At 49.5% G+C, this 25620-nt stretch overlaps 1 protein-coding gene across 2 annotated transcripts; it reads right to left on the bottom strand.

The window, feature by feature from the left end:
• Positions 1 to 278: 278 nt before the first annotated feature.
• On the bottom strand, positions 279 to 25620 carry TSKU (tsukushi, small leucine rich proteoglycan). 2 transcript variants are annotated; one of them, XM_039520135.1, is made up of 3 exons: positions 25481 to 25620; positions 19814 to 19923; positions 279 to 4374 (listed from the first exon to the last, which is right to left on the bottom strand). In XM_039520135.1, exon 3 carries the CDS (start codon positions 4364 to 4366, stop codon positions 3308 to 3310), a length of 1059 nt encoding a protein of 352 aa, XP_039376069.1. In that variant the 5' UTR covers positions 4367 to 4374; positions 19814 to 19923; positions 25481 to 25620; the 3' UTR covers positions 279 to 3307. The 2 variants fall into 2 exon arrangements, with proteins under 2 accessions (XP_039376069.1, XP_039376068.1); XM_039520134.1 differs by lacking the exon at positions 19814 to 19923.

Below are 25620 nucleotides of genomic sequence, written 5' to 3'. Positions count from 1 at the left end.
GCTTGCCGTGCAAAACACCTGTTCTGCGGCGCAAGCTCTGAGAGAGAGGGGAGAAGCAGGACGCGGCGCTGTGCTCAGGGGAGGAGGTGGAGCCGGAGGTGAGCTGGGGCAAGGGGGTGGGGCGGGGAGCTGCCAGTGGGTGCAGAGCATTCACCAATTTTTCCCCCGTGGGTGCTCCTGGAGCAGCCATGGAGTCAGCGCTTATGCTAACCAGTGACCGGTTTTCACTCTCCAAGCAGTTTGCTGCATCTGAGAAATAAACCCAGGAGCTGTTTTTGTCTCCACCAAATTACTTTATTATATTGTGAATAATCACAAAGCATTACAATGCTGCAGAGTGTGTCTAAAAAAAAAAGTACACAGAGAAGGTATTTACCAGCCCTTCATAAGACTCATTTAGCTTGCGGCTACCAGGAGATTACAAGAGTAAATCTTGCAGTCTTCGATTGGATTGTCACATTGGGTATTAAATTTACCACAGTGGTGCAAAGGCAGTAACTTCTACAGCCTGTATATTATCCCCCGAACATTTCATCTAAGTACAGAACTATAAAATTAAACAAATATATAATTTTAAAAATTAAGTTTTCTGCCAGCAGAAAAATTCTCTTAAAAAGGCAGGCTCCATTAGGAAATTAAAAACCCCAAACCAACCCAAGATCACGGCGTATTACTATTTGTTCATCATTTCCCTCCTGATTTTATAGAATCACATCCCGTCTAAGACAATATTGTTGCCTTTTAAGAAAAATCTTGCAAAACCAACAGCAAGCCGAGCATTTAAAAGGCTCCATGAAGGGAAAAAAGATTTTTAAAGTATGTAATTTCAATGATAAGATACCAGATCAAGCCACTGGAGAAGCTACTTGGAAACCCAAGGCCAGGTCCTAGCTGGTGTAGGTCAGTGTATTGCACCAGCTGGGAATTTGGCCCTTCCAAGACAGTGACAGGCTTTGATTTGCTCAGAGGTTTTCTACCATCACCCCAGATAGCTGGTGTGGGGCAGTGTAATTTCAATTAGTAAAATACTCTCGAGGATGTAGCTGAGAAGATATAGCTCTTTCTGGAATCCATGGATACTGCAGTGTCTTTGATTCAGAATGCAAGCTGCTCCACCATGAAGTAGACCAGATTTTCACCCCTCGTCCTCTAACATAGGTTGGAATCTACTCAACAATTACATATGTGACCAGATGTATCTTAACCTACTTCTAATGGTCTTCTTCCCACACCCACTTCTTGAGGATAGTGCATTTACCCCAGATCCCCTGCAGAATCTGTTGGTGTACTCCCTGCCTTTCACATTTTCCTTCTTGTCTACAGCCACCCTCGGTGCCTGGCTACAGAATGGGCCCGATTCTAATAACTGTTACACTGATTCAAGTCAGACTTCAATAAACTCTGGGGTCATCTGCACACCTATTTGCACTGGTTTAGTTAATCCGGTGCAAACTCCTATGTGGACACACCGATTCTGGTTTAAGAGTGGCTTATTGCTGTTTAGTTTAAACCTGTGGCTGATGGACTTAAACTAAGCTAAAAAAAACTCTGCTGTAAACAAAAATAAGAGCATCCACACAGCTTTTTGCATGGGCTCAACTACATTGGATTAAAAAGAAAAATCATTCCTTTAGTGAAACTGGGGCAACTGTGTGTGTAGACAAGCTCTTCGACTGGTGCAGCTGAGAGCAGACTTTGCCCGTGCTGTCTCCCTCTGCCCTCTCCATACCAAGGAAGAGTGGGCCAGATTCAGGCCTGGGGTAAGCAAACACCTCCACCCAGGCTGAGTTTCTCTGGGGATGTGGCTCAAAATTCCCCATTGAATTCACAGAGTGGGCGCTTGGTTCTCTTGCAGCATCTTCCCTCCCCCCCCATTTGTTCGAGCTGTGCGTCTCGCTCCCTTACCGCCAGTTCTTGTGCGTTGTTCCCCCCTCGCTGCCTGAGGCATCTGCCGCTCCCACTCCCTTTGCTCCTGCTCTGTTCTCCCTCGGCCAAATTCAGCATGCCGGCAACTGGGCAAAGCCAACACAAACTGCTCTGTGCTCCCAAGACTTCAGTGAGCTGCCAAGAAGCCAAGCATGAGAGTGGAAAGAATGACACAGAGCAGCAGGCCCCGAAAAGGATCCTTTCCCAGATAGGCAAGCAAGCTACCACCTTATTCCATTAAACAGCGGGAGTCAGTAGCCCCAGGCTTTGGGGCTGGAGCGGTCTCCCTCCTCCTCTCCCCCCACGGTCTGAACACTTTTTTTTTCTGGCATGAAATTGCATTAAACAGCACAGCTGCGTCACACATGTTCTTATTAGGCCAGGGAAGTCAGAGAGGAAACAGCTTCTTCTCAGTCCCATGGGCTTATGTCTTGGTTTGATGAGGTTATCAAGATAAGGAGCCTCATTGAGCATTCTTTAAATGCCCCAGAAGGGGAGGGAGTTTTTAATTTAGTTTACATGCGCTTTCCCTTTCATAGCTCAATCTAATTTACCCTGCTGGAGTCTGACTCCCAGACAACCTGCCCTTATCGCAAGCGGGCTCTGTTCAGCTGCCTGCACAGCACCAGCGGGGGCTGGGTCCACGGGAACAGCCTTCAGTCCTGCGAATGGCACTGCGCTGAATTTGGACATTCTGTCTTTGACAGACCACTAAGGTTCAACACATCTGCATCAGAAGGCCCCCGGGGTTTCCAGTGGAGGATCTAATGCAATCTTGGGCGGAAAGGATCAGGGTGAGGTGGGGGAAAATGGTCCCCAGGTACTAAGTGTTCATTTCACTTCTATGCAAACAGCAGCCAAGCATTAGAAACACCCTGTACTCAGGTTTGCTTAGTATGGTTTCTTCAGACTGAAAGTGCATGACAATGAGCAGGGCACTGCTAATGAAGGCAACATCTGGAAGGCACTTCTTGGGAAAAAAAAATAGATAAAGCGTGGATTTGTAAGCAAATGACTGCGGAGTTAACACATTTTGGTGCATGCCGTAGACAGGGCTAGCTTTGCTCCTGCAAATAAGCCTGGGCTGAATGCATTTTCTCCCCAGATATTCTGTCCTTCCTCAGAAATTCAAAGCAGTGACCCCACTTGGTCCCCATTCACAGCGAACACCATTTGGGGCAGCCATGCCACACCTATCACTTGCAAATGCTTGCAGGAATCAAGAGGCAGACAACGGTGGGCAGTAATACGGAATGTAAAGACACACACCGTCAAGTATTGGCGTATACAAACGTATAAATTATTAACGAAAGGCACGCAGCAGGTCATTTCAGTCCAGATAGCTGTACAATCTCCCCCAGCCCTTTCCCCTCATCTTTCATCACGAGACATAGGGTGCTGCCGCTACGGACCCATGGCTGTCATGACAACTGAGGACCTCTTTTTTGGTCAGCCCGATTTGTTGGTGATACTGTCCTTCCTTGATCACCTTAAGACACTGTACATTCTTCCCCAAGGTAATGCTTTTGATGGCAGGTAAGTATTTCAGCACAGTCTTTGGCAAGAAGGAAACACTTGTACTGGACAGGTTGAGCTCTTGCAAGGAGCTCAGACCAAAGACTACTTCGGCACCCAACAACTTAAGGTTGGAGTTACTGGATAAATCGAGTACCTGGAGGTTGGGGAGTTCTTTGAAGCTGTAAGGAGAGATCTCTCTAAAGCCATGTAAGCTGCTGAGAGATAAATGAATTAAATCCTTCAGTCCCACGAAAGCTCCTCTCTCAATCTTGGCCAGAGGGTTCCCATCAAGATTTAAGTATCGCAGGGGAATCCCTTGGAGGTTGGGCACAGTCTTCAGTCTGTTTCCAGACAGATTTAAGCTCTGGATGTTGGGGATGTTTTTGTCATTGTGTCTTGTGACTGCGCTTATCATGTTGTTGGACAGATCTACGTTAATGGGTTTCCCTTGACCTTTGGAACTAAAGACATCTAACGTTATATCCAGGAGGTTGTTGTTGCTCAAGTCTATGTCCCCCAGGGGTGAACTGGGGAAGCATTCATCTGGAAGGACTGCCAAAGAGTTATGACTCAGATCCAAGGATTCCAGATACCTGAGCCTGGAGAAGGTCGTGGAAGAGATCTTAGCAATTTTATTATAGCTCAGGTCAAGGCTCACCAAGGTGGTATAACCAGGGCCGGTCAGCACTGACTCGTTGATGGTTTCCAGTTTGTTTGAGGACAGATCCAAATAGGAAGTATCCAGCGGGATAGGGACAGGAACAATGTGTGACCCTATTCCACTGCAATCCACCTTGGTCAAGCTAAAGCTGTCGAAGAGACCAAAACTCTCCACTTCACAGTGGCATCCTGGGGAGCAGGTCTTGGTAGTACTAATACAAAGAAAAAGAAGCAGCAGGCTGAGCCAGGCTGATAGAGGCATCGCTGAACCTGAAAGACAAGAGGAGGAGAGAATTAAAGAGCATCTGAAGCACCGTAGACAAACTAACAAACTTAAAACCTTGCCGAAGAAGGTTTAACAATTGGAACTGCATAACCAGTTGAAAGACAAGGACAGGTGTGCTTGTTGATGCACCGAACAATCCCAGGATACCTGATGCTACTCAATAGTGAAAGTATATGACTGCATTAGAGTTCAGGTATTTCCTTCCTACTGCAGGTATCTGACTGAAGCAGTAATGTGGATTGTCACACAGTCAAATAAATGCAGGATGGTAGCCAGGGGCATGTCCTACACTAGACTTTTCCCTCTAAAGTTTCCCACTGTAACAGCTCTAGTGCATAGCCAGTGAATGCTGGCGTTTGGACCACTTACCTAGGCTGGCTCTGAACAGAGTTAGACAACATGGCAATTAAGATGCCACCAGTGCCTTGTCTATTGTATTCCTACCGCTGCTACCACCAGTGGGAGATTAAGGGGAAAAAATCTCACTTAGACTTGGCCCATGCTAGTACAAAGTAGTCAGTACTCAGTTTGGTAATTTGGGATTGCCTGGAAGATGCAAGATCTGTCCTTGCTGCACCTCCACCAGTTTAAGCTGAACCACGCACGAGGCTCCTCTCGTATTATGGTTCAAACACTGGGGACTGGTCAACCCTGAAAACGTACATCAGCATTTCAGGTGTAGCCATAGCCTGGTTCTTTATGGGGGTTTAATAAACTGTAGCCCAGATGCACACATCAATGCCTGGTCCAGTGGTTGGGGCACGAATCGGGAACTTGAAAGACATGGGTTCAATTTCCCCGCTCTGCCTCAGACTTCCTGGGTCACCTTGGTAAGTCACTTAATTCTGCCATGCCTTGGCTCACCATCCATCACATGGGGACAATCCAGGTATTGAGACGATAAATGCATTAGCGACGGGGAGGTGATCAGATACTACAGAAATGGGGCCAGCAGTAGCACCTCAGAGAGATAATTACCGAAGCATCGAGGCAAGTGAAGAGGCATAGCGAGCGCTGGAGCTTCACGGGCATCAAACATAATGGGCCCAACTCTCTACACTGTGCCTCTCAGAGCCAGCACAGCCCAATGCATCCCAGGGGCTCGGGGAAGGAGTGGACCTAGAGGGGGGGCATGCCAGGTTTCTGCTGCCAGTCCTCCCTTGGGTATTCGGATGGCTGGGAGAGCAGCTTTAACTCCCTCCAGGAGTTCTGTGGGCAGGGGCCATTGAGAGGAAGGGCTGAATCCTTGCTCTTTTCCGGCCAGCGCTATGGCCCACTGCATGAGAGGTAGTGGTCAATGCACTGCCTGGCTTCCTGATCAGCCGCCCCTTGGCCTGGGTTCATGCTGCTGCGGTACAGCGCAGGTGAATCTGGACTGTGAGAGGACCTGACCATTCAAAAAGCTACTCATGCAGATGCCCATGAAGGCTTTCAAGGTGCACCTATCCTTGCTTGCCCAGCTACACAGAGCCCTCGGTTACAGCTCTTTGTGCTTCGGCAGCTGGCAGCTTCATCACCAACCACTGAATTTTCCAGCTTGGGAAATAAATCTGCATCAATCCAACAGCCTGGGAAAACAAAGTCCTCTTGGCCAAGAGCCAGACCGGAACAAGTCTGAGTTCTCACCCATCAGTCCCCCCCCCAACCAGCCTTGACAATTGAGCCTCCAATAAGGTTCTGAAGGGCCCCTTCTAGGAACCAGAGGATGGGTCACTCTTCTTGCCCTGACTGCCAACAAGGACACCCCGTGTGATACCCACTTCAAAATCCCTACAGGGACAAGCTACTCATTTCACACAGGCCACTGGACAGACATCAGGTAACTACGTGCAACAGCTGTTGGTCTGGATTAGGATTCTAACCAGGGACCCAGCAGTGACGCCCTCTGCAGCTCTTCCCCCTCACACCACACTTGCCGTGAAGACGAAGAGAGCCAGGAGGCTCGTCCCCGGTTCATGGGACTTGCCAGGACTTTCCATTGCTGTATCTGTTAATGGCTTCGCCACAGAACGGCAGTAGCCACAGCGTCGTGGTTTCCAGAAAGAGCTGATTAAAAGCTTTAGCTACACGCCTCTGGGGATTATAAAACTGAGCAGGCTGGTATCCCGCAGGTCTGCGGCAGTCACGTTCCAGCAGATAGAAGCGCTGATTATTCCTATTGTTTCCCTGCATCATGGCCTGGAATCACAAGTCCCACGTCCGCTCTCTCTTTACGCCCTTCCAAGAAGGATTTCAGGAGATCTGCAACAGGAACGTGTCCTCCAAACAACGATCTATCTACACTGTAGCTATTCTGTTCCTCATTCCTTTATACCCTCCCCTCTGCCCCCGATTAAAATGTCAGATACTATTTTTCTAGACTTTGCCTTTACCTCAACTACTCATGGTTTCAGCCTTTACTGTCTCCAGTGCATGCCATTGTCACCTCTTCCTTCGCTCTCTAATAAAAAGCAATACCCTTGTGGTGTCATCCTTGCCACTTGACCTTTGATCCTTCCCCTGCAGCCTAGGAAACTTTTGCCAGCCATTTCCTAGAAGTTCACACCTACTTTCATCTTCTCCCAGGTCAGTTCCTCTCCCTTGTCAATGGCTCTTTGCTAATTCACGTCAGAGACTGGGAGACCCATTGTGAATTGCTTGCCAATTTGCAAAGTGCATTCAGAGAAGAAAGGAAGTTACCTCACAAAATATGATCTGGCCAGACATTTACTATTATCTGTCTGGCAGTAGCACATAGGAGCCCCCAGTCATGGCCATGGACCCCATCCCTCTCCGTGATAGACGTTGTTCAAAGAGAACAAGAAGCCAGTCCCTGCCCTATAGAGCTTACAATCTAAGTGATTAAGCATTTCTGATTGTAGGATAGAGAAATGGGGTGTAGCCCACTTCTCTAGAAATCATGGCATCCTAGGAAGATGAGCCCTTGTTACAGCATTGTGCTATTTAACATTTGCTGAGAGGTGAGACCACTATTTTGGGGTAAAATGAATGAACTGCACGTTCTACCTTCTCTAAGGTCTCTGGCAAAATTAGAAAAGTTGTAGCAACAGAGGCGTACCCATCAGTTATATCCATTTGGTGTATTCGAGTCCTCTCTCCCACACACCCAACCCATCAGCTATTCCTGCTTGATTCTTCAATGGGAAAGAGCCTACCAAATGGTTGCTTCTTCTAAAGCCTGACCCAACTCCTGGGGGGAAAAGAGAGTCCCATTAACTTCAGTGGGAGCTGAATCAGATGGACCCCAGGTCAACATGCCAAATATGACTTAAGACACATGATGAAATCCTAGCCCCATGGAAGGCATGGATAAACCTTCCATTAACTTCAGTTGGGCCAGGATTTCACCCCAAGAATCCAAGTCTCCTCTCACACTAGCAAGAATCAGGAGCAGCTCTACTGAAATCACTGGAGTTACAGTGCTTTAAACGAGTGGAGGATCAGACCCAGTGCTAGACTTCAATAACCAGAAGACCAATATCTTCTACAGTGTGTGTGCGGAAATTCCCTTCCTACCCAACTTCAGAAGCAGCTGAGGGAAGGGAATAGACAAGATGACCGAATAGGTGTTTTGGTGCCAATATCCAAGACTCACGAATTCTTTTACCCTTTGGTAGGAAGCTGGAGCTAACCAGGTGCCGATGCGTCCATGTACAAGGCACAGCTGAGTGGAGCTATCTACACTACAATTACAGTTTCTTACTAGCCAAGGGAGCAATAACTTATGTCAGAGTTGCTCTGGATCTACTCTCTCTCTCATTGGGTCTCTTAATTGCCTTGCAAACAGGATGTATTTTACTCTCTCTAAGCAGACTATTACACCAAGGCAAGGATTCCATTAGAGAACAGCATGAAACATTTAGAGTGACAACAAGCAAGTTTGCTGAAGTCTTATTTGTTCTGTCTCCTATTGAAGCTAACAGGTTGTCTGTCATCCAGCCCAAGAAAAAACCTCTTCATTCTTAGGCCGTTATAAATTAAAACATCCAGGTACGTTCGGCTTTTATTCTAGGCCAGAGAAACCCATAGTGCATTTTTAAGGGGGGTTAGGGATTGGGGGAATGTGAACAGCGTGTATTAAACACACGTCAAAATGCCTTCGGCCTCCTGCCTACAAGCCATTCTGCTAAATTCCGGATATATTCACACAGAGACAAATCCTACTTGCCCTTATGCCTGCAGCAGCTTTCTAGTGCAGCAGGAAAGTCACTGGGCAAAGCTTTACAGCCTTCAGTTTGCCCTAAGGGTATTGCTCTACTCTTGCCTTTGGTGTGAAATTTTCCCTCAATGTAAATAGACCCCCTGGGACAACTTCTGGCCACCTTGGCACCTGCCTAATCTGGAGCAAGTCCAACGACTTCAACCAACGGGAGCTGCTGGATGCCTTGGCCTCTGTTTCTAGAAGAAAACCAGTGAAATCTAGAAGCGAGCGCCCCGGTGATTCTCCATGTTAGTCACGTCACTCTTGTTGAGCCTCGTCGGAACGCAGCATGGCCAACTCTTTCAGGCACTGATGTGAACTCAGGAGATCTGGCTTCTATTCCTGGCTCTGCCACTGCCCTGCTGGGTGACCTTGGGCAAGTCACTTTCCCCTCTGTGCTTCAGTTTCTCCTCGCACCCTTTGTCTATCTCATCTATTCATACTGCAAGCTCTTTGGGGTAGTGACTCTCCCTTACTATGTATTTGCATAGTGCAGAACACAGCTGGATTCTGGTCTATTGTAATCCAAACGGCCATTGTCTGGATGGCTTCTGGATGCACTTTATTTAAAAAACCTCAGAAGGCAGCGCAGCAGACAGATGTGCGAATGGGCCCAGCCCAGACAGATCACAGGCTCCGTTCCTACTCAGTCACACTCCTCTGCCCCACTGACTTCAATAGGATCCTACATGAGCACGCCTGGATCACATGGCAGGATTGGGGCCTGCACTTGCACAGGGGTTTCCTGTGAAAAGTGTAAAAAAACAATCAGCCAACCCACCCTGTGCTAGATAAAAAATGTAAAAAGTTAGTTGAGGGCAGAAAGGGGTGGGGCTGAAGCACTGACTGGAGTGTTGCTGCAAACCCACACTTTCGGGAAGGCAAACAAAATGACTATTTTCTACTAACGCACAGTCTTAACCTGTAATCAAGGCTTCTCTCATTACCTTCCAAGCTGGCAGGTAGACATGTTGGCACCACTATCCCCTGGATTCGGGGCTGCTCATTCTTGGACAGCACTACCACTTGGCATGCATCTAAGCACAGCCACTTGAGAAACACGGACCTCTCAGGCCTGTGTGGTCCCTGCTATGTGAAAAGCAGGCTGGCCGGACACATCGAGACTACCTCTAGTAGCAGTGACTTCTGTACCACCAACCTGGAAATTTCATCTGGATGGATTTTCCAGCTCTCTCCATGAGGGCAGTGTTAAAGCACACTGAAAAGCAGAAAAATATATATATACATAGATATAGGGTGGGACTTTTGAAAGCTCTACCCACAGTGCTCTGCCATAGATAAGGCTCACTCCATTCTGCAGACTGGAAAACTGAGCCACAGAGAGGTTCACTTCTCCATTGGCAAAGCATGTGCTTAAGCACTTTGCTGATCTGGGTCTTAAGTGATTGGCAGATTTAGGATTTCCCAATTCTCTGGTTAAACCGCAGGATTATGGCTTTTTAAACACTGACAAAAAAAGGACTTACTCAGGATGTCGGCCCCTGTAATTCAGACATAGCCACTTACTTTCCTGGCAGGAACATGCGTTTGGGAGGAAGGTGGTTTTTTTTAGCACGATACTTCCACAGAAAGGGGGACCAGGATTTTAGTCTGGCATCATCCAAAAATCAACTAGCTGCAAAGCCTTTATAATCAGCACAAAGAGCACAGCCGAACAATCAGACACCAGGCTGGATTTGCAGAGGAGGCAAGTTGAAAAAACAAAATTCTACTTGACACCTAAGCAAGCTGCACACAGATGTCAGTGGGAATAAATCCCACAGGCTGGGAAGAAAAGAGATTGCTAGTTATTTCTAAGGCACTGAGTTAGAGCGGAGATGGGAGCCCCATCAGATAAATCAAGAACCCCCGTGAGGGGATTTTAATTGAGTCACTTTTCTGGCAAGAACAGCTTTGTAAAGTGCTTTTTATTTTCTAAAAATGCTCCCATCACTTGCCAAGTTTTAACGGACTCCTGGGTTTCCCGTCCTGATTAATACACCTACCTGCCTTTAGTCAGGCTATACAACTACATGAATAGCGCCACAGCTATTGCTTTCCAATAGGGGCCGTTAAGAAACACTTTCTCTTGAAGCATCATTTGAGCTCAAAGAGATTGCCAAAGCCAGCGCTCCAAGTTTCACACACAAGTGTGAACAGACAGCAAAAAAAGGAACTGGCTGAAACTAGCTGCAAAGCAGAGACTATTAAGCCCTTAAAGACCCCGCCCCCCCCAAAAAAACGAATCTTTGAAGATAAAAGAAACTTTGCATCTGTCTCCTGCAAAGGGCTTCTCTCTAGAATGTGAGACGATACAACTCAGGACAGGCGGGGTATTATTCTTGTATCAGTTCAAGTTAAAGGTCAATCAAGCTTTTTTTTGTTTGTTTTTTTTAAACTATTTCATGACAACTATGATAGCCAGTCCCTAAAATAATAGACCCAGGTGGCTCAGTATAGAATGGCAGCTGGATCTAGGGAGGAGCGTGTGTGGAAGACTTACCCGGGAAGGAACAGAAAGTGGTTACTTTGGGAAGATGGTTAAAGGTCACCGATGTTTTCAAGTCACAGATACTTAGCGGTAAGGAGCAGGAAGAGGATACAATGATTTAAAATGCGGTCCCAACCTTGTAATTGCATCCATGCAGAGCCTTACTGAAGTCAATGGACCCTTTGCAGAACTCTGGCAGCACATAGGAGGCCCTTTTATCCTGCCAATGTGCTGTAGAGGGGCCTTGGCATAAATGAAAACCAGGCTCATGGGGACTGCCTGCATCATTCAGAATAGAAGATCAGGGTCCATATTTATAAATGTCTCTCTGTTACATGGCTCTGGGTATGGAGGAAGCTACAGACCATTCAAAAAATAAAATAAAAGCATGACACCCTTTAAACCTGATTCTCCATTAGTGCAGCGTGATTGGAAAAACAATGTAATCTCATTGAACTCAAAGGGGTTCCTCCAGATTTACACCACTGACAGTAAGAGGAGAATCAGTCCCTTAACTCTAGCAATCTGTGCTGGTTTTAAGAGCCTTCTATCCAGAGTCTTTGCATCAGTTACCTCATCTGTGATTAGCTATCAGAGATGGGTTTATCTGCGAAAAGTGCAATGCAGCTTAGATAGCGGCTACATCCCAAATTACAAAGCAGGCGGATGTGTGAAATTCTCTTCTGTCTAGCACTGCCTGGCTTCCTCTAGCATGGGGTCGGACAGATGGATAAGCACTTGGAACCACTGTGGTGCCCCTCTACCGCTAAAGAGCCCTCGGAGACATGAATAGGAACTGAAATCATTCCTAAAAACCCCTCTGCTTAGTCTCCCTGCTCGTTGAATGAGAATTGAATGCTGAGGCTGAAACATTCTTTTATGAATTATGTTCTGCTTTAATGAGATCTAATAATGGATGTAAAAAAACACCCACTTTGCTTTCAGCCGCCAACAGCACCACCACAGAGGCAGTCGTTAACAAGTAATTAACCCAACGCACATGGAAGCCACATTGCTGGGGTATCCAAGGATAATCAACTTAAAATAGGAACCTACACACACACACACACACACACATATATATACACACACACACACGCATCACTTCCTTACCCTCCTTACATGCAGTTATTTTGCTATACTAGAGGGAGGGGGGAGTATTTAAGAAAAAGATCATAGAATCTCAGGGTTGGAAGGGACCTCAGGATGTCCCAGGGCAGCTCTTCAGCTGGTTTAAGAGGCATATGAGAAAGGATGGATGATCTAGGAGTTGGAGCTCAGGACTTGGAGCCTGCTTGGCCACAGACTCCCTGTGTGACCTTGGGCTAGTTACTTAGTCGGTCTGAGCCTCTGTTCCCCATCTGTATAATGGGAACAGTAGCATTTCCACCGTAGAGAAGATAAGCACATTAGAGATTGGGAGGTGCTCAGATACTGGGATAGTGGAGGCCACTGAAAGGTACCAAAGATGGACCGATGCTGATTTACACCAGCTGAGATTCTATGTGCAATGCAACCCTTTTGGCCAGTTACCTGCCTCTGTGCAGGACCACTGGCTGCTACACTTGACGTTCTAACAAACAGAAGGTTGGAAAGGAGGATGCCAGGGGAATTATGAATATGCCACCAGAATATGGAGCTTCTGGGGACTGTCAGGCTGAATTTAGTTCAGAATTTAACCCCGATTTAGCCAAACGTAGCCAGCAACCAGTATCGCCGCACTTGTGCAACCTGCAAGTATAGACCAGGAGAGCCACCATGTGTGCTGGTCAAATGAACTGGTGCTTGAAACCAGTGCAAATCCCAGCTTTTCTTGTCTACACTGTAAGTCTGTACAGATGCACTTACATAGGTTGCTGGCTGCCAATGGCAAAGTCCCAAGCATAGGCTTTGAGACCCACCAGAAGATGAGTTTGGAGGTCTCAATCCAATTCCCACAGACCATCCATTAGCCGTCTCAGAAAAGGTACCAAGGAGTGAATGGGCCATGCCCAAGAGGCAGTTACTCCGAACAGGCACACCAGCAGAGCAGTGGGGGAGGGGAACCTTGTACTGCCACTGCACGTATTTCAAGACTTCCATCTCCGTAGCTGTCCCCATCACAAGCACACCACCACTTACATACTGGGAATACCTACACTCTGAGCATACTTCACCCTGCCTCAGCGCAGGCGGTCACACTAGATGACCACTTGAGGTCCCTTCCTGTTCTATATCTCCATGATTCTATACACACAGACAGACGTCTGTGCTAGACAATAACACTCAACAAAGCTTTGTCTAAGGATGCAGGGAATTTAGAATGGGAGGGGAAGGCAAGGCTGACACACTCGGTCCTGATTTTTCTGAGTGATCAGAGTTAGTCCCTTTTGTCAGTTACAGATGCAGAGTTATATCAGTGCCAAACAGCTATTAACCAACACAATGCTCCCAAGATAGCTAATTAATAGATCTATTATAGGTGGAGGGACAGATGACAATAGCAAGAGCAAAGCCAGGCAAGGAGGGAGGTAAATATCACATTTCAAGCTAAAAAGCCTGAATGTAGAGTGGCCATGTGGAGTTAATTAAGTCAGAGGCCTGCGCCTTCTTCCCCATTCTCTGCAGCAGCAAGACGGTTATTTGCTTTTGCAGGCATATTTGGCTTCCTGTGCTCTGAAGAAACAGCCTCCTTTTAAGAAAAAAAGAAATTCAAACTGCTTCCCCCCCCCAAAAAAGGTTATTTTAACAAGGATCTTATTTTGATTGTTCTCAACCCTGGTCTGCCTTCAGCCGCCTTTAATAATTTACGAGGCAAACATTGAAACAAGTGGGAGTTTATTCAAGTTGTGCAATTTTCCTCCCCTGGGAGTTTTTATGAGGAAGTCGAGGTGCAGTTTGGATCTAACAAGAGGAAAACCTGCGTGGACACGCACTGGCACAGACGTTCCAACCAATTTATAATTGGAACTGAAACAGGACAGATTTGGTGAGTACTACGCTGAGAATTACATTTCTCACAGGGCCAAACCCTGCACCCAAACCATAGTCAGTGGCCAAAAGTCCATAGACTCCAGTGCCTGCAAGGTTTGACTAGACAGGCAGCAGACGACAAGTTCCGGAAAAACACAGGCACAGTAGGAAAGAAATCATGACATCTGTCTGGCATGCCACAAACCCAGCCCCCTGCCCCCTCAGTGAAGCCTCCACGTTGTATCATTTTACTGAGGACCAAAGTCGCCTGCAGCCATTCAGACAACTTTGAAAAGTATAATCTTGGTCCCTGGCCTTAGGCAGAGTGCTCAGAACAGGCATTTACCAACAGGAAATGAGGCATTCAGTCATCCTCCCCCAGCTGTTAACGGGAGGGAAAGCCAAGTGGCATGAGAGGTCTCCCGGCACTCTGGGAGCCCTGGCGCACAACTGAGGAGATACACTATAGGGCTTGCCAAGAACAGGTGGGTGCAATTGCAGTTCACCAAGGACAGGTTAGGATTTGGTTGCTGTTCTCAATGGATTTAATGTTTATGTCTTCACCCACTGATTCTGATCAGCAAGGCGAACAGGACAGCCTCCTCCCTACCTCACTTCATGCCTCCGGGGATCTGGGGAGACGGAGAGGCCATCACGGCAGAGTTCACTCCGGTTACTCCCCTCTCGGGTGAGAGCAGCCCCACTGTGAAGCAACGCTCGAGATGCTGTGCTCACCCTGGCACTGCACTCGCTTCTGCGGGGCGCTAAGACTTCTGGGACGACCTCCCACCCCGGTTCTTTTGTGCTGCTCTTAGCTGAGCTGCTCTGTGGATTCTTTCCCGGCGGCCTGTGGGCGAAGTGGTCTGTTCTTTCGTGGCACACGAGGGTGGGGTGGGAATTGTGTGAAGGCATCGGAGGACTAGTGGCCGTCAAGCGGAACTACCCTGTGTCCTCGCTCCTGTTAGCAGCTGGCAAATTGTGCTAATTCGAGCTGTAGCTTATACCCCCCATCCCCAACGGGCTGGCCACTTGGAATTTAAAGCACCACCACACTCAAGTTAAGACTTTGTATATGGACAGGACTGGAGCTGTGGGCAACACTAGAGTAAACCCTCGAGTTAACACTGCTGTGATGACACACCCTAAGGCAGCATGGTCTAGTGGACAGAGCATGTCACTGGGTTCTATTCTCAGCTCTGCTCCTGGCTGACTGTCGGTCATTCACCTCACCTGTCTGTTCCCTTCGTTCGCCCTTCAGCCATCTTGTCTATTTCCACTGTAAGCACTTCAGGGAAGGTTCTGCTTCTTACTATATGTCCGCAATGCTGCCTAGCACAATGGAGGCTGATCTCAGTTGGGGATACTTAAAACCAGTAACAAACGAACCCCAGACGGACTAAAAATCAATATAGGCCACTTCTTCGGAAGCGAGAGGGCCTGCACACACAAATTACCACCCGGTTGGGAGTGGAGAGCAGCCCAATCAGAAAATGTAAGCAGAGCCGGGGAGGGAGAGGGTGTCCATGTCCCTTTTATCATCATGTCCTCCTTAGAGAGGCAAAAGCTATTCAGCTTTATGGCTTTTTCATTGTGAGAAAGCTTGTCAAGGAAACGCTCTTGATCACAGCAGTGTGAGCACTTAAGGCCAGTGGTAAACTGTTCCGTTGCATCATGTTGCCGGGAGGGGATGGGGGCCAGTTAATCACCAACTGCCTTTCATTGCCACATGCTATCCCTGAGGCCCGGAGCCAGCAGGATTTCAAAAGGGACTGTGGGTTTGTACGGGCAAGAGGGATCTCCCCAACAGTAAATGTTAAAATACATAAGGGTTGTGGTAGGGCTATAAGCCATCCTGCTTCAGGACTGAAGCCCATCTCTAGTTATTCAGGGTTCAGAGGTTAACACCACGGACAGGCTAGCCAAAAACACTACTGCAGGGCTTCCTGCACCTTCCTCTGCAGCAGCTGTTCTTGGCTACTGTGGGTGACAGGACTAAATGGTTCGCTGCTCTGAGCTAGTCTAGTTGCTCCTACGTAACAAAACATTCTCAGGATACAAGGCAAAGAGAGCGCCAGCAGGGTGCTTGGTCTATGCTGGGAAATTATCCTGGTTCCAGCTATTGAAACCTGGCAAGGTAAGTAATCTGCCCTGCGTCATATAGTGAGTCTGTGGCAGAGGCTGGAATTAAATCCAAGTCTCCTGAGTCCCAGTGAAATGCCTTAGCCGCAGGGTGTGGAAAGGAGAGATAAGTAGGTCTGTTCGGTTTTTAAGCAGCCTGTTTTCCTTTGCTCCTTCTCCCACAGCTTTATATGGTTCTATTTAAACCCGATATGAGGCTTCCCGCACCTGGCTACCCAAATGCACTCGGTCCCATTCTAATCACTCATTATGACTGTACCTCTCTGTAGCACTCCAGTTTCCAGAGACATGATATCATCCGGGTGGAATGCACTTGGTTTTATAATACGCTGCTTGTCTCTCAGCTGCAAGGCAAGTTCTGAGCGTTCAGAGGTGGGGGAAACCCAACCAACGCTGCTCCTGCACCATCCACCTTTGCAGAACCCTACTACTCAAACATAGAACACTGGATCCATCTCTGCGTTGGCCTCTACCGGGAGCCGCTCGACTGCGTCGCCTCATGCAGTAAAATATGAGACCACCACACCTTCGGTCAAGCACACAGCCCACAGGGCAGGGCCCGGGGTTCAAAACATGAAAGCAAAGCCAATGGAGAAATAAATATGAGAGAGAGCACCTCAGTGTCTAAGAATTCACAGATACCGTCCTGGGGTTCCGCACCCCCTTTGAAACCTTCTACTCTAAGGAAAGCTCCCATCGCCTAAGAGACCTAGCAATTAACAGGGCTGACGATGCACCACAAGTCAAGTACAGACACAGCCCTGAGGTGCACATCAGGATTAGCTCCCTCCCCGCCCCACCCTCTGACTACAGAGGGAGGCATCGTCTATAGCAGTGGATCTCATGTGAATGGCCATCAGAATGTGTTGCAAACCAAGCAACAATGGTGGGGTCAGGGACACTTGAAATATTCCCTCCCTTAAGAAGTGGTCCACTGGACTATAACATTGAAAGTTGCTGCGTTCTGGTGGTACGAAGCATAACGGCACAACACGTGCGTAAATTAGATGCAGTCAATAGCATCCAGCCTGTTGGCTGCTACTAATGAACGATGGCTTATATCTACATAGGGCCTTTCACACGCCCCCCACAAAAAAAGGGGTGAACTGCCTGTTGAAGTGTAACACCAGGAGACCCCTTCTTGCACAGCCTCCTGCCCAAATGCAGACACATCTGGAGCGCCGCATGGCCAGAGTTTAACAGCGCACCGTAACTCTGCATACATTTTAGGAGAGGAAGAGAAGAATGCTGTATCCAGCTGAAACTGCATGAAGACCTGAGGGAGGCAGAAAGAACTCAGCCCTGGAATCCTGCAAATGAATTCTAGCGTGGATAACACCTCTGATCTTGCAGAAAGTGGCATGAGATCTTAGAGGGCCACAGCATTATGTCTCATTCAAAGGGCACCCTCCCCTGCTCCCGCCTCCAGCACCATGCTGGGGCACTGATCAAATGAGAACTTGGGGGAGGGGGATACAGTGCTACCTCTGCATTCCCCCTTCCCCACACCAGAAGCTGCCTGCTCCTCGCATCTTTAGTGCTACACAACAAAGAGATTGCAACCCTACTCTCCTGAGCTGAAATTTCTGGTGCCCTTCAGGGCTGCCACAACCAGACTAGGTTTTTACTGTCATCGGCGAATAATCTCTTAGCCACATGGGGCACTCAGTGCAGCTGCAGATCCTCTATTGCAGGAGAGCATACATACACTCCCAGCTATCATTGTTGCTAACAGCAGGGCTGTAAATGAAAGGCTCCCAAAAATTCTCACAACACGACTATCCTGAGTAATGAACGCTAACAAAATGCCAGGTTTATGGCATAGCTGGTGCCCGGTGAAATACCAATGATGCCGTGCAGCTGACTAGTCTGGAGCAAGCTGCCTACGCCCCACGAGCTGCACTGAGCAGGTTTTATAAAATGTTTATTCTGGAAAGTTTGGCTGGCTTCCCCCCAGTGACGACCAAGGCTTAATTGGCAGGTTACTGGCTTTTTGCTCACAGTGTGTATCTTGTCTATTCCAGCCAACTTGAAACAGCAAGAGGAAGGATGGCCCAGATGTCAGGGCACTTGGAAGACCTAAGTTCAAGTCTCTGCTCCACCACAGACTTCCGGTGAGACCTTGGGCAAGTCACTTAGTCTCTTTGTGCCTCCGTTCCCTAGCTGTACAACAGGAATAACAGCACCGCCCTACCTCACTGGGGTGTTAGGAGGATAAATCGGTTTAAAGACAAACCCAGAAGTTTGAGGTTCTCAGATACTATGGCAATTTGGGCCGTGTAAGCACCAAAGGTTATGTCTACACAGCCAGTGGCAGCAAGTCACTGGAGCTCAGCCTCTGAAACTCAACCCCCTCCCGAGGTTTCACAGGCTGAGATGCAACTTCAGAGTGCTGTCTGCACAGCTGTTTTAAAGCACAAGCCTAAATCTGTCAACCCAGACTGGGAGGAGAGCGGCCAGACGGGCTGTGTCTCATAAAATCATAGAATATCAGGGTTGGAAGGGACCTCAGGAGGTCATCTAGTCCAACCCCCTGCTCAAAGCAGGACATGTAGACATCCCCTAAGATGCTTTCAAAGCTAAAAACCTGGTACAAGCCAGGCAAGAAAATTTAGTTAAATAAAAAATAAATAAGAGAACCATGTCAGTTTTAAGTGCGTTAAACCTCACGCGTGGGTCATTGTGGATAGGAGTCTTATACAGCCTTTTCCATCCACAGATCCCAAAGCACTTTGCAAAGGAAGCAGGCAGCATTATCCCCATGGCAAACACAGGGAGCTGACCCGTGCTCTCAGATATGCACAGGAGTGAATGATTGACACTAGTGTAACCGGGGTCGGAGTCCTGATTTTCTGAAGTACCAATTCCCTGCTCCTACTGGCATCACCCCACCCCTGCCAGGGTGGCCCTGCACATACGGTGCCAGAAGAGCGCTCCCCACATTCTGGCCCCACTAAACCATTCCTTGTATTGGGCCCCAGTTCAGACCAGCACATAAGCACACATTTAAGAGTTAAGCACACTCTTTAGTCCCACTGACTTAAGTGGGATCCAAGCACATTCTTAAGCACCCTTCTTAAACAGGGATGCTTCCCTGAATCGGGGCCCAGGAGCCTGCATTAAGGGCATGCTTCCATGGCCAAAGCAGAGCTGTTTCCTTATGGCGATGCCTTTGAGAACGCAGGGTTTTCAGAGACGCTCCCCGCACTGCTCCAGCAGTGGGGCCTACCAGTGATGGGAGCCCTAGCTTAGCCTAGCTGCTGGCGCATTAGACTACGAAGCGGCTAAGTCTGCTCACGATGGTCTGAATGGCGAGGCCGGTCTGCACTCGTGCTCTGCCATGGCCCGGGCCCCAGGACAGCAGTCACGACAAGGGCTGGCGGCAGGTCTCCCACCAGTCTAGATGCTGCTCCCCGAAAGGAAGTGGTGAAAGCCTCACTACCTGGGACTCTCAAGCGAGAGAGACACTGTAGGGGGCAAATCCTGCACTGCCGGGGGCTAGCCGTAGCCTACGGCCCACGAGGAATTTTCCCATCTCAACTGCTACGGCTTTGTGCATGCTAGGAACAAGGAGCAAGCTCCCGTGGTTACCGCGGCCCCCTTCCCCTCCCCATATAGTTTGTCACACTCACTCACTCACTTGGTGTCTCTTGTCTTGACTGTCAAGGCTTTGGATCAGGGACCACGTCTTTGAATGTACCTGAGCAGTGGCCAACCCAACAGGGTCCCAGGCGGAGCCTTCAGGCGCTGCTGCAGTACAGAGGATAAGAAACGGTCTTTAAATGGAAACTCTGCATTAAGCTGGTTCCAGCAAGATCATTTTCTGACCCAGTTGGGCTCAGACCACGCTGGCTGGCCACCTGGTAGCAGAGCCACGTTTCCCAATACATGTGAGAACACTTGAGGGCCAGAGCGGGTTCGCAATCATTTTAGCCGGAGCCCGGCTTAACAATGGCCATAGGCACCGGTCAGAAGGCCAGTGGAGTACAGAGGCCTGACACAGCGACCCCTTCGGGTGGTGACCCAGCAGCTGAGAAGCACGGACCCAGAGGATCGAGGCCTGCAGGTCCTCGCCCAAAAGAGCTGACCACTGTACTGAACGAGCCAGCATTTCTGCAACAGGAATGAATCGGAATCATTCGTCTGTGTGTCATAGGCCCTATTCTGCTAACAACTCCTGAGATTCTCCTGGAGCTCAAGTGGCAGGTGGCTGTGCTTCTTTCAGCAGGCATCTCATATTCTCTGTTGCTAAGTCTGGGAAGGCTATGCTGTGCTGAATAATGACAACCATGAAGTGCCTAGCTAGGCCCCGTCTAATAACACACCCATGGTAGCATGCTCTGAAGAGCACTGTTTCTCTGTTAGCTATGCACTTCCCTCCCAGCCTAAAAACCAGGAGGCGGCTCTGTCTGAAGGGTAGCAACTAAGAGAGAGGGAAAAGAGAAGAGTCAGTTAGATGTCGACACAGACAGAGGATACAAAAAGGGGAACGAACAAGAACCCACAAGCACCACCACCAAATATTACATCCAGCCACAATCCCGGCCCAACGGTCGGCTAGGTTTCATCAATTAACCACTGCACCAACAGTCAGATTTCAGCCTGGCTTGAGAGGCACTGGGAGCCAATTCCATACTAATAGATGTCATTCCGTTTCGAGTTCGCAAAGGATTCCTGGTTTTGTTTTTCCTGCCTCTGTCGCGTTCCTGCTGCAGATGGAAAAACCTTTAGAGCAGAAGTAGTAAGAGGAGGCAGCTCCCATTCAAGAAAGAGAATCAGCACCAGGCCGATGCCCATATGGCCTTTGTTTTTTACTCTGTTTAATTCGTTAATTTTAGTGCCAAGGTTTAAAATAAAAATGTGTTGGTTTGGCCAAGGTTTATCTTCTCCCCCGAAATCTCAATGTTTGGAAGTTTCTTTTGATTGCCTGCCAAAACGCTAGCTCTGGGAAGTGCCACACAGAACACCCCTGTTCCTCTCTGATCCCAGACTCGTCCCCAGCCTTCAGAAACTCACGCAGTCAGTCGGGCTGGTATAAAAGGAATTATTGTCTTATAAAGCAAGAGACCCATCCCCACAGCCCCATGCTCTTCCTCCCCCCACCCCCAACCAGCTGACTAGCAAGGAGGAGGGAGAGGAGCCTGAAAGAGGAAAGGGAATCGTTAGGGATAGAGTGAAAACTCTAAACCTCCTGAAAGCTCTCCACACTGCAGGCACTAGTTCAAAATTACTCTCTTCATTTTAAAGCCCCTTCCTGGACTGCCTAATTTACGGGCCTCTTTTCTCTCACTTCTCTTCCCAATCATTCAGAACTGGCTTTTCCTCTGCATCCCCTCCTACACTCTGTTGCTGCAAGAGCTTTCTCCTCTGCACCCCTTCCTGGATTTCCCCATCACACCAATGCCTTATCAGGATATCTCAAGTCACCACCACCTTAGGCACACTCCACATTATCTTCTTCATCAGCATCTGTTCATCTCTCTCCAGTCTCCTATAGTGGAACATGTAAATTCATTCACCATCCCAGGCATTCACACCAGTTTTGCCTACTTGACACCATTACTGCCTGCTGCCCATGGTAATTCAGCTAGGCGGATGGAGTACAGTTTGCAAGGACGCCATGCATATAGAATTGTATTGTACAGTCTTGACAACATAATTGGTATTTAATACAACCATTGATGCCTCTCTCTCGCTCACACGCACTCTTCCTGCTCCTCACCACTTATCATACCCCTCACAGGCACATGCACGCGCGCGCACATACACATACAGATCATGCTACCACATTCAAGACACTATAAAACAAGATTTGGGAATTCTCAGGGGATCTTCTGGTTAAGGCTTGGACTTCGGGTGACCTGGGTTCAATACCTGGTTCTGCCACCGACTCCCTGTATGACTTTGGGCAAGACACTTAATCTGTACCTTGGTTTCCCCCACCCCTATCTGTAAAAATGGGGCTAATAATGCTTCCTTTGTCTGCCGTCTGTTTAGACTGTGAGCTCTTCAGGGCAGGGACTGTTTCTCTCTGTGTAGCTTTACAGGACTTAGTAGCACAGAATCCTTAGCAGAGATCAGCGCTCCAGCTGATAGTGTAATACAAATAAATGACAGTGATGTTGGAGATGAAAGCTAAACCAACCCTTACAGAGCTAGGGTCCCCTCCACACCCTCGATTAGTGGGGTGCAGGAGGACAGGCTTACACTGCAAACTCTTGGAAAAAGGTTTTAACTGTCATGCCCTCTCCAATCATATTAGCATCTAGTGCAGAGGTGGGCAAACTACAGCCTGCGGGACCCTCCTGCCTGGCCCCTGAGCTCCCGGCCGGAGAGGCTAGCCCCCGGTCCCTCCCCTGCTGTTCCCCCTTCCCCACAGCCTCAGCTCGCTCCGCCTCCGGTGTGGGGCAGCGCAGCTGCAGAGCCTGGCAGCGGCGTGGCTGGCTCCAGCTGGGTGACACAGCTGTAGCGCCACCAGGTGTGCTCCAGGCAGCACGGTAAGGGGGCAGGGAGATTGAATAGAGGGCAGGGGAGTTCAGTGGGGGTAGGCAGGGGGGAGGGGTGTGAATAGGGATCAGGGCAGTCAGAGGGCGAGGAATGGGGGGTTGAATGGGGCAGAGGTCCCTGGAGGGCAGTCAGGAATGAGAGAAGGGGTTGGATGGGGCAGCTGGGGGCAGGGGTTCGGGGGGGGATCAGGGGACAGAGAGAAGGGATGGTTGGATGGGACAGGAGTCCGGGGGGGCCGTCAGGAATGAGAGAAGGGGTTAGATGGGGCAGTGGGGGCAGTCAGGGGCAGGGACAGTCAGGGGACAGGAAGAAGGGATGGTTGGATGGGGCAAGGGTCTGGGGGGGGAGGCAGTCACGAATGAGAGGGGGGGTTGGATGGGGCAGCGGAGGGCAGGCAGGGGCAGGGGTTCCGGGGGCAGTAAGGGGACAGGGAGCAGCAGGGGTGGATGGGGCAGGGGTACCAGGAATGAGAGGAGGGGTTGGATGGGGCGGCAAGGGGCAGTCGGGGAGGGGTCCCGGGGGGGGGGGCTGTCAGGGAACGGGGGGGGGGGGTTGGCAAGAATCCCGGCGAGGGGGGCAGATAGGACCCCCTCCCCTAACCAGCCCTCCATACAATTTCCAAAACCCGATGCAGCCCTCGATGTAGTGGCACAAGGAGGTGTTGCTTGACAGAGTCAGAGCAGCATCTTTAGAAGTTTGCACAGCTATGGTGCAGGTTGTTCATATCTTCTACCCAGGTATTTTCAGTGCTCACCATCACCGTGAGATCTGTAGCGTCTTGAAATACTAGCACTGGTTCTATGGCAGTAACTCCTACATTGTGATTTGAAGGTAATCACAGTGCTCAGCACCAATGGTTTGTACAGCGCAGAGAGCAGTGTCCAGAAAGAGGAGCTTCCTAATGTAACTTGAGCGAATGCTGTATACAGGGGAGCACGATCTGATTTATTAGAGGTGATGTCTGGGCAAATCTTTCATCTCAAGAGAACTCAAGCTCCCCAGCCCATACTGACAAACCAGGAGTTGTGAGTTCAATCCTGGGGGGGCCACTTAGGGATCTGGGGCAAAAATCTGCTTGGGGCTTGATCCTGCTTTGAGCAGGGCGTTGGACTAGATGGCCTCCTGAGGTCCCTTCCAACCCGGATAGTCTATGATTCTATGATACTTGTCTGAACCACGGGAGAAGTTACATGGCTCATTTCTTCTTGCAACAGTGGTTCTCAGTTCCATTTGCTGCCGTTCAATTACACTAAGATTTTGCCCCCAAACCAAGAGCAACATGAATCATCGATTATTGGGAGGGGGGAGGGTACCCTGAACCCCTCCCATGCCAGGATCGATCTTACATATTTAGCATCTTCCCATCCTCTTTAGTTTTGCACAGCACGTTCAATCAACTCGGTTCATGATTTTCCAACCAAGCCAGCAGGATAAAGAGGTTTTTTTGTTCACAATCAACTGACGTGTGCCGCGGTCTAGCATATTAGTAAATTGACCATGAGCTACTGATTAAGGCGCGATTCTCATGACTGGTTAAAAGTTAGCTCCGGCGTGTGTGCCTTAGCCATTCTCCTCCCTCTCCTCTGGCGGGCTGGCTGCACTTCCCTCTTCCCCGCTCCAGTTAGAGCGGCTGGAAATTCCGGGACTAGGCAGGCTGCATCATGCACCGGATTCGAGACCAGACCATGAGATCAACTTTATCCTTCCACCAGCGTGCATGTCTGGGCTGATCCAGGCAGATGTTAACCTCTTAACCTGGGCGAGCAGTGCCTCCGCAGCGGCTTTTTTCCTCCCTTCCCCCGTCTGCTTTCGTCTCCTTGATCAGATCGCTGCTCCCCAAAAGTTCCTTTAAAACTGTGTCTCTGGAGCACCATTGAGCGCAGCCAGACAAGACAGCCTCCTTCCTATCCCCCCCTTCCCCTGAATCCTGCGCCTATGGGGGGAGAGAGCTGGAAGGGGGGGAAACCAGGGAGCAGCGTGTGAAATCAAAGCCCTGAATCTGGACACTGGAGGCGGGCACTGATTCCGGCTGCTGATCAGATTACTTGCAACCGTGGCAATTTCAACTGCTCATCAGAGAGCCACCATTCCGGGCGGGGAGACAAGAGCGAGGGAAGGGGAATACAATGAAAAGCGAGAAGGGAAATTATCACCAGAGACACATGCATGCCACACCATCTGCTAGGGAAAACGCGACAGCCGCAAAGCGGTGCAAATCTTGTTCGGAAGTCAGGAAGCCCGCAGATTTCCCTGGGACTGAAATCTCCTGCAACTCCCCTCAGGGCAGGTTTCAGTCTTTGGAAACCAAACAGGGCTACCCCCTCAAAGCCTTATTTTACATCGAGACATCTTCCGTGTATAGACACAGGCAACTCTCTGCAAAGATTTAAAACAGAACAAAACCAAACACACCCCCACCCCAACCCCGCTCCAGACAAAGTTCTCGCTCCGGGCTGCTTATGTGCCAATGGCAATCCCAGCCCGGCGGCGGAGCAGACAGCAAACTGCCCGGCCCGAAGTTGAAGGCGATCCTTGAACGATGAAGCAGGAAAGGGTTTGGTGACTCCGGTTTCCCCAGGAAACGGAGGGCGAGCCGGCAGGGCCCCCCCGCCCGGCCGGTGGGAGCTCGGGAGAGCCGGCTGCATGGCCACCCCCGAGAGCTGCCGGACCGGGGACCGCGCTCCAGGCTGCCCGGTTCCCAACTCATCACAGCCCGGGGCCGGCGGGCGGGCGGGCGAGCTCCCCCCTCCAGGCGCTGCAGCAGGAGCGGAGCTGGGCAATGCCGCGGAGAACCACTCACCTTCCCCGGGCCGGAGGGAGCGGCCCCCCTGGAGCAGCACCTGGGCAGAGGCAGCGGCTGCAGGCTGGGCGCTGGGGTCTGGCAGCTGGCGAGAGCGAGCTCCGCTTGCACCGGGTCTCCCCTGCACACACCCCTTCCTA

This window comes from Mauremys reevesii, linkage group 1, assembly GCF_016161935.1.
Source record: "Mauremys reevesii isolate NIE-2019 linkage group 1, ASM1616193v1, whole genome shotgun sequence".
Classification (NCBI taxonomy): domain Eukaryota; kingdom Metazoa; phylum Chordata; order Testudines; family Geoemydidae; genus Mauremys; species Mauremys reevesii.
The sequence above is the reverse complement of the archived record's forward strand: the minus strand, read 5'-3'. Positions and strand labels throughout refer to the sequence as shown.

Bases quoted from the DNA above. Each gene is read 5' to 3' on its own strand.
- TSKU (XM_039520135.1), bottom strand. From the start codon at position 4,366: ATGCCTCTATCAGCCTGGCTCAGCCTGCTGCTTCTTTTTCTTTGTATT.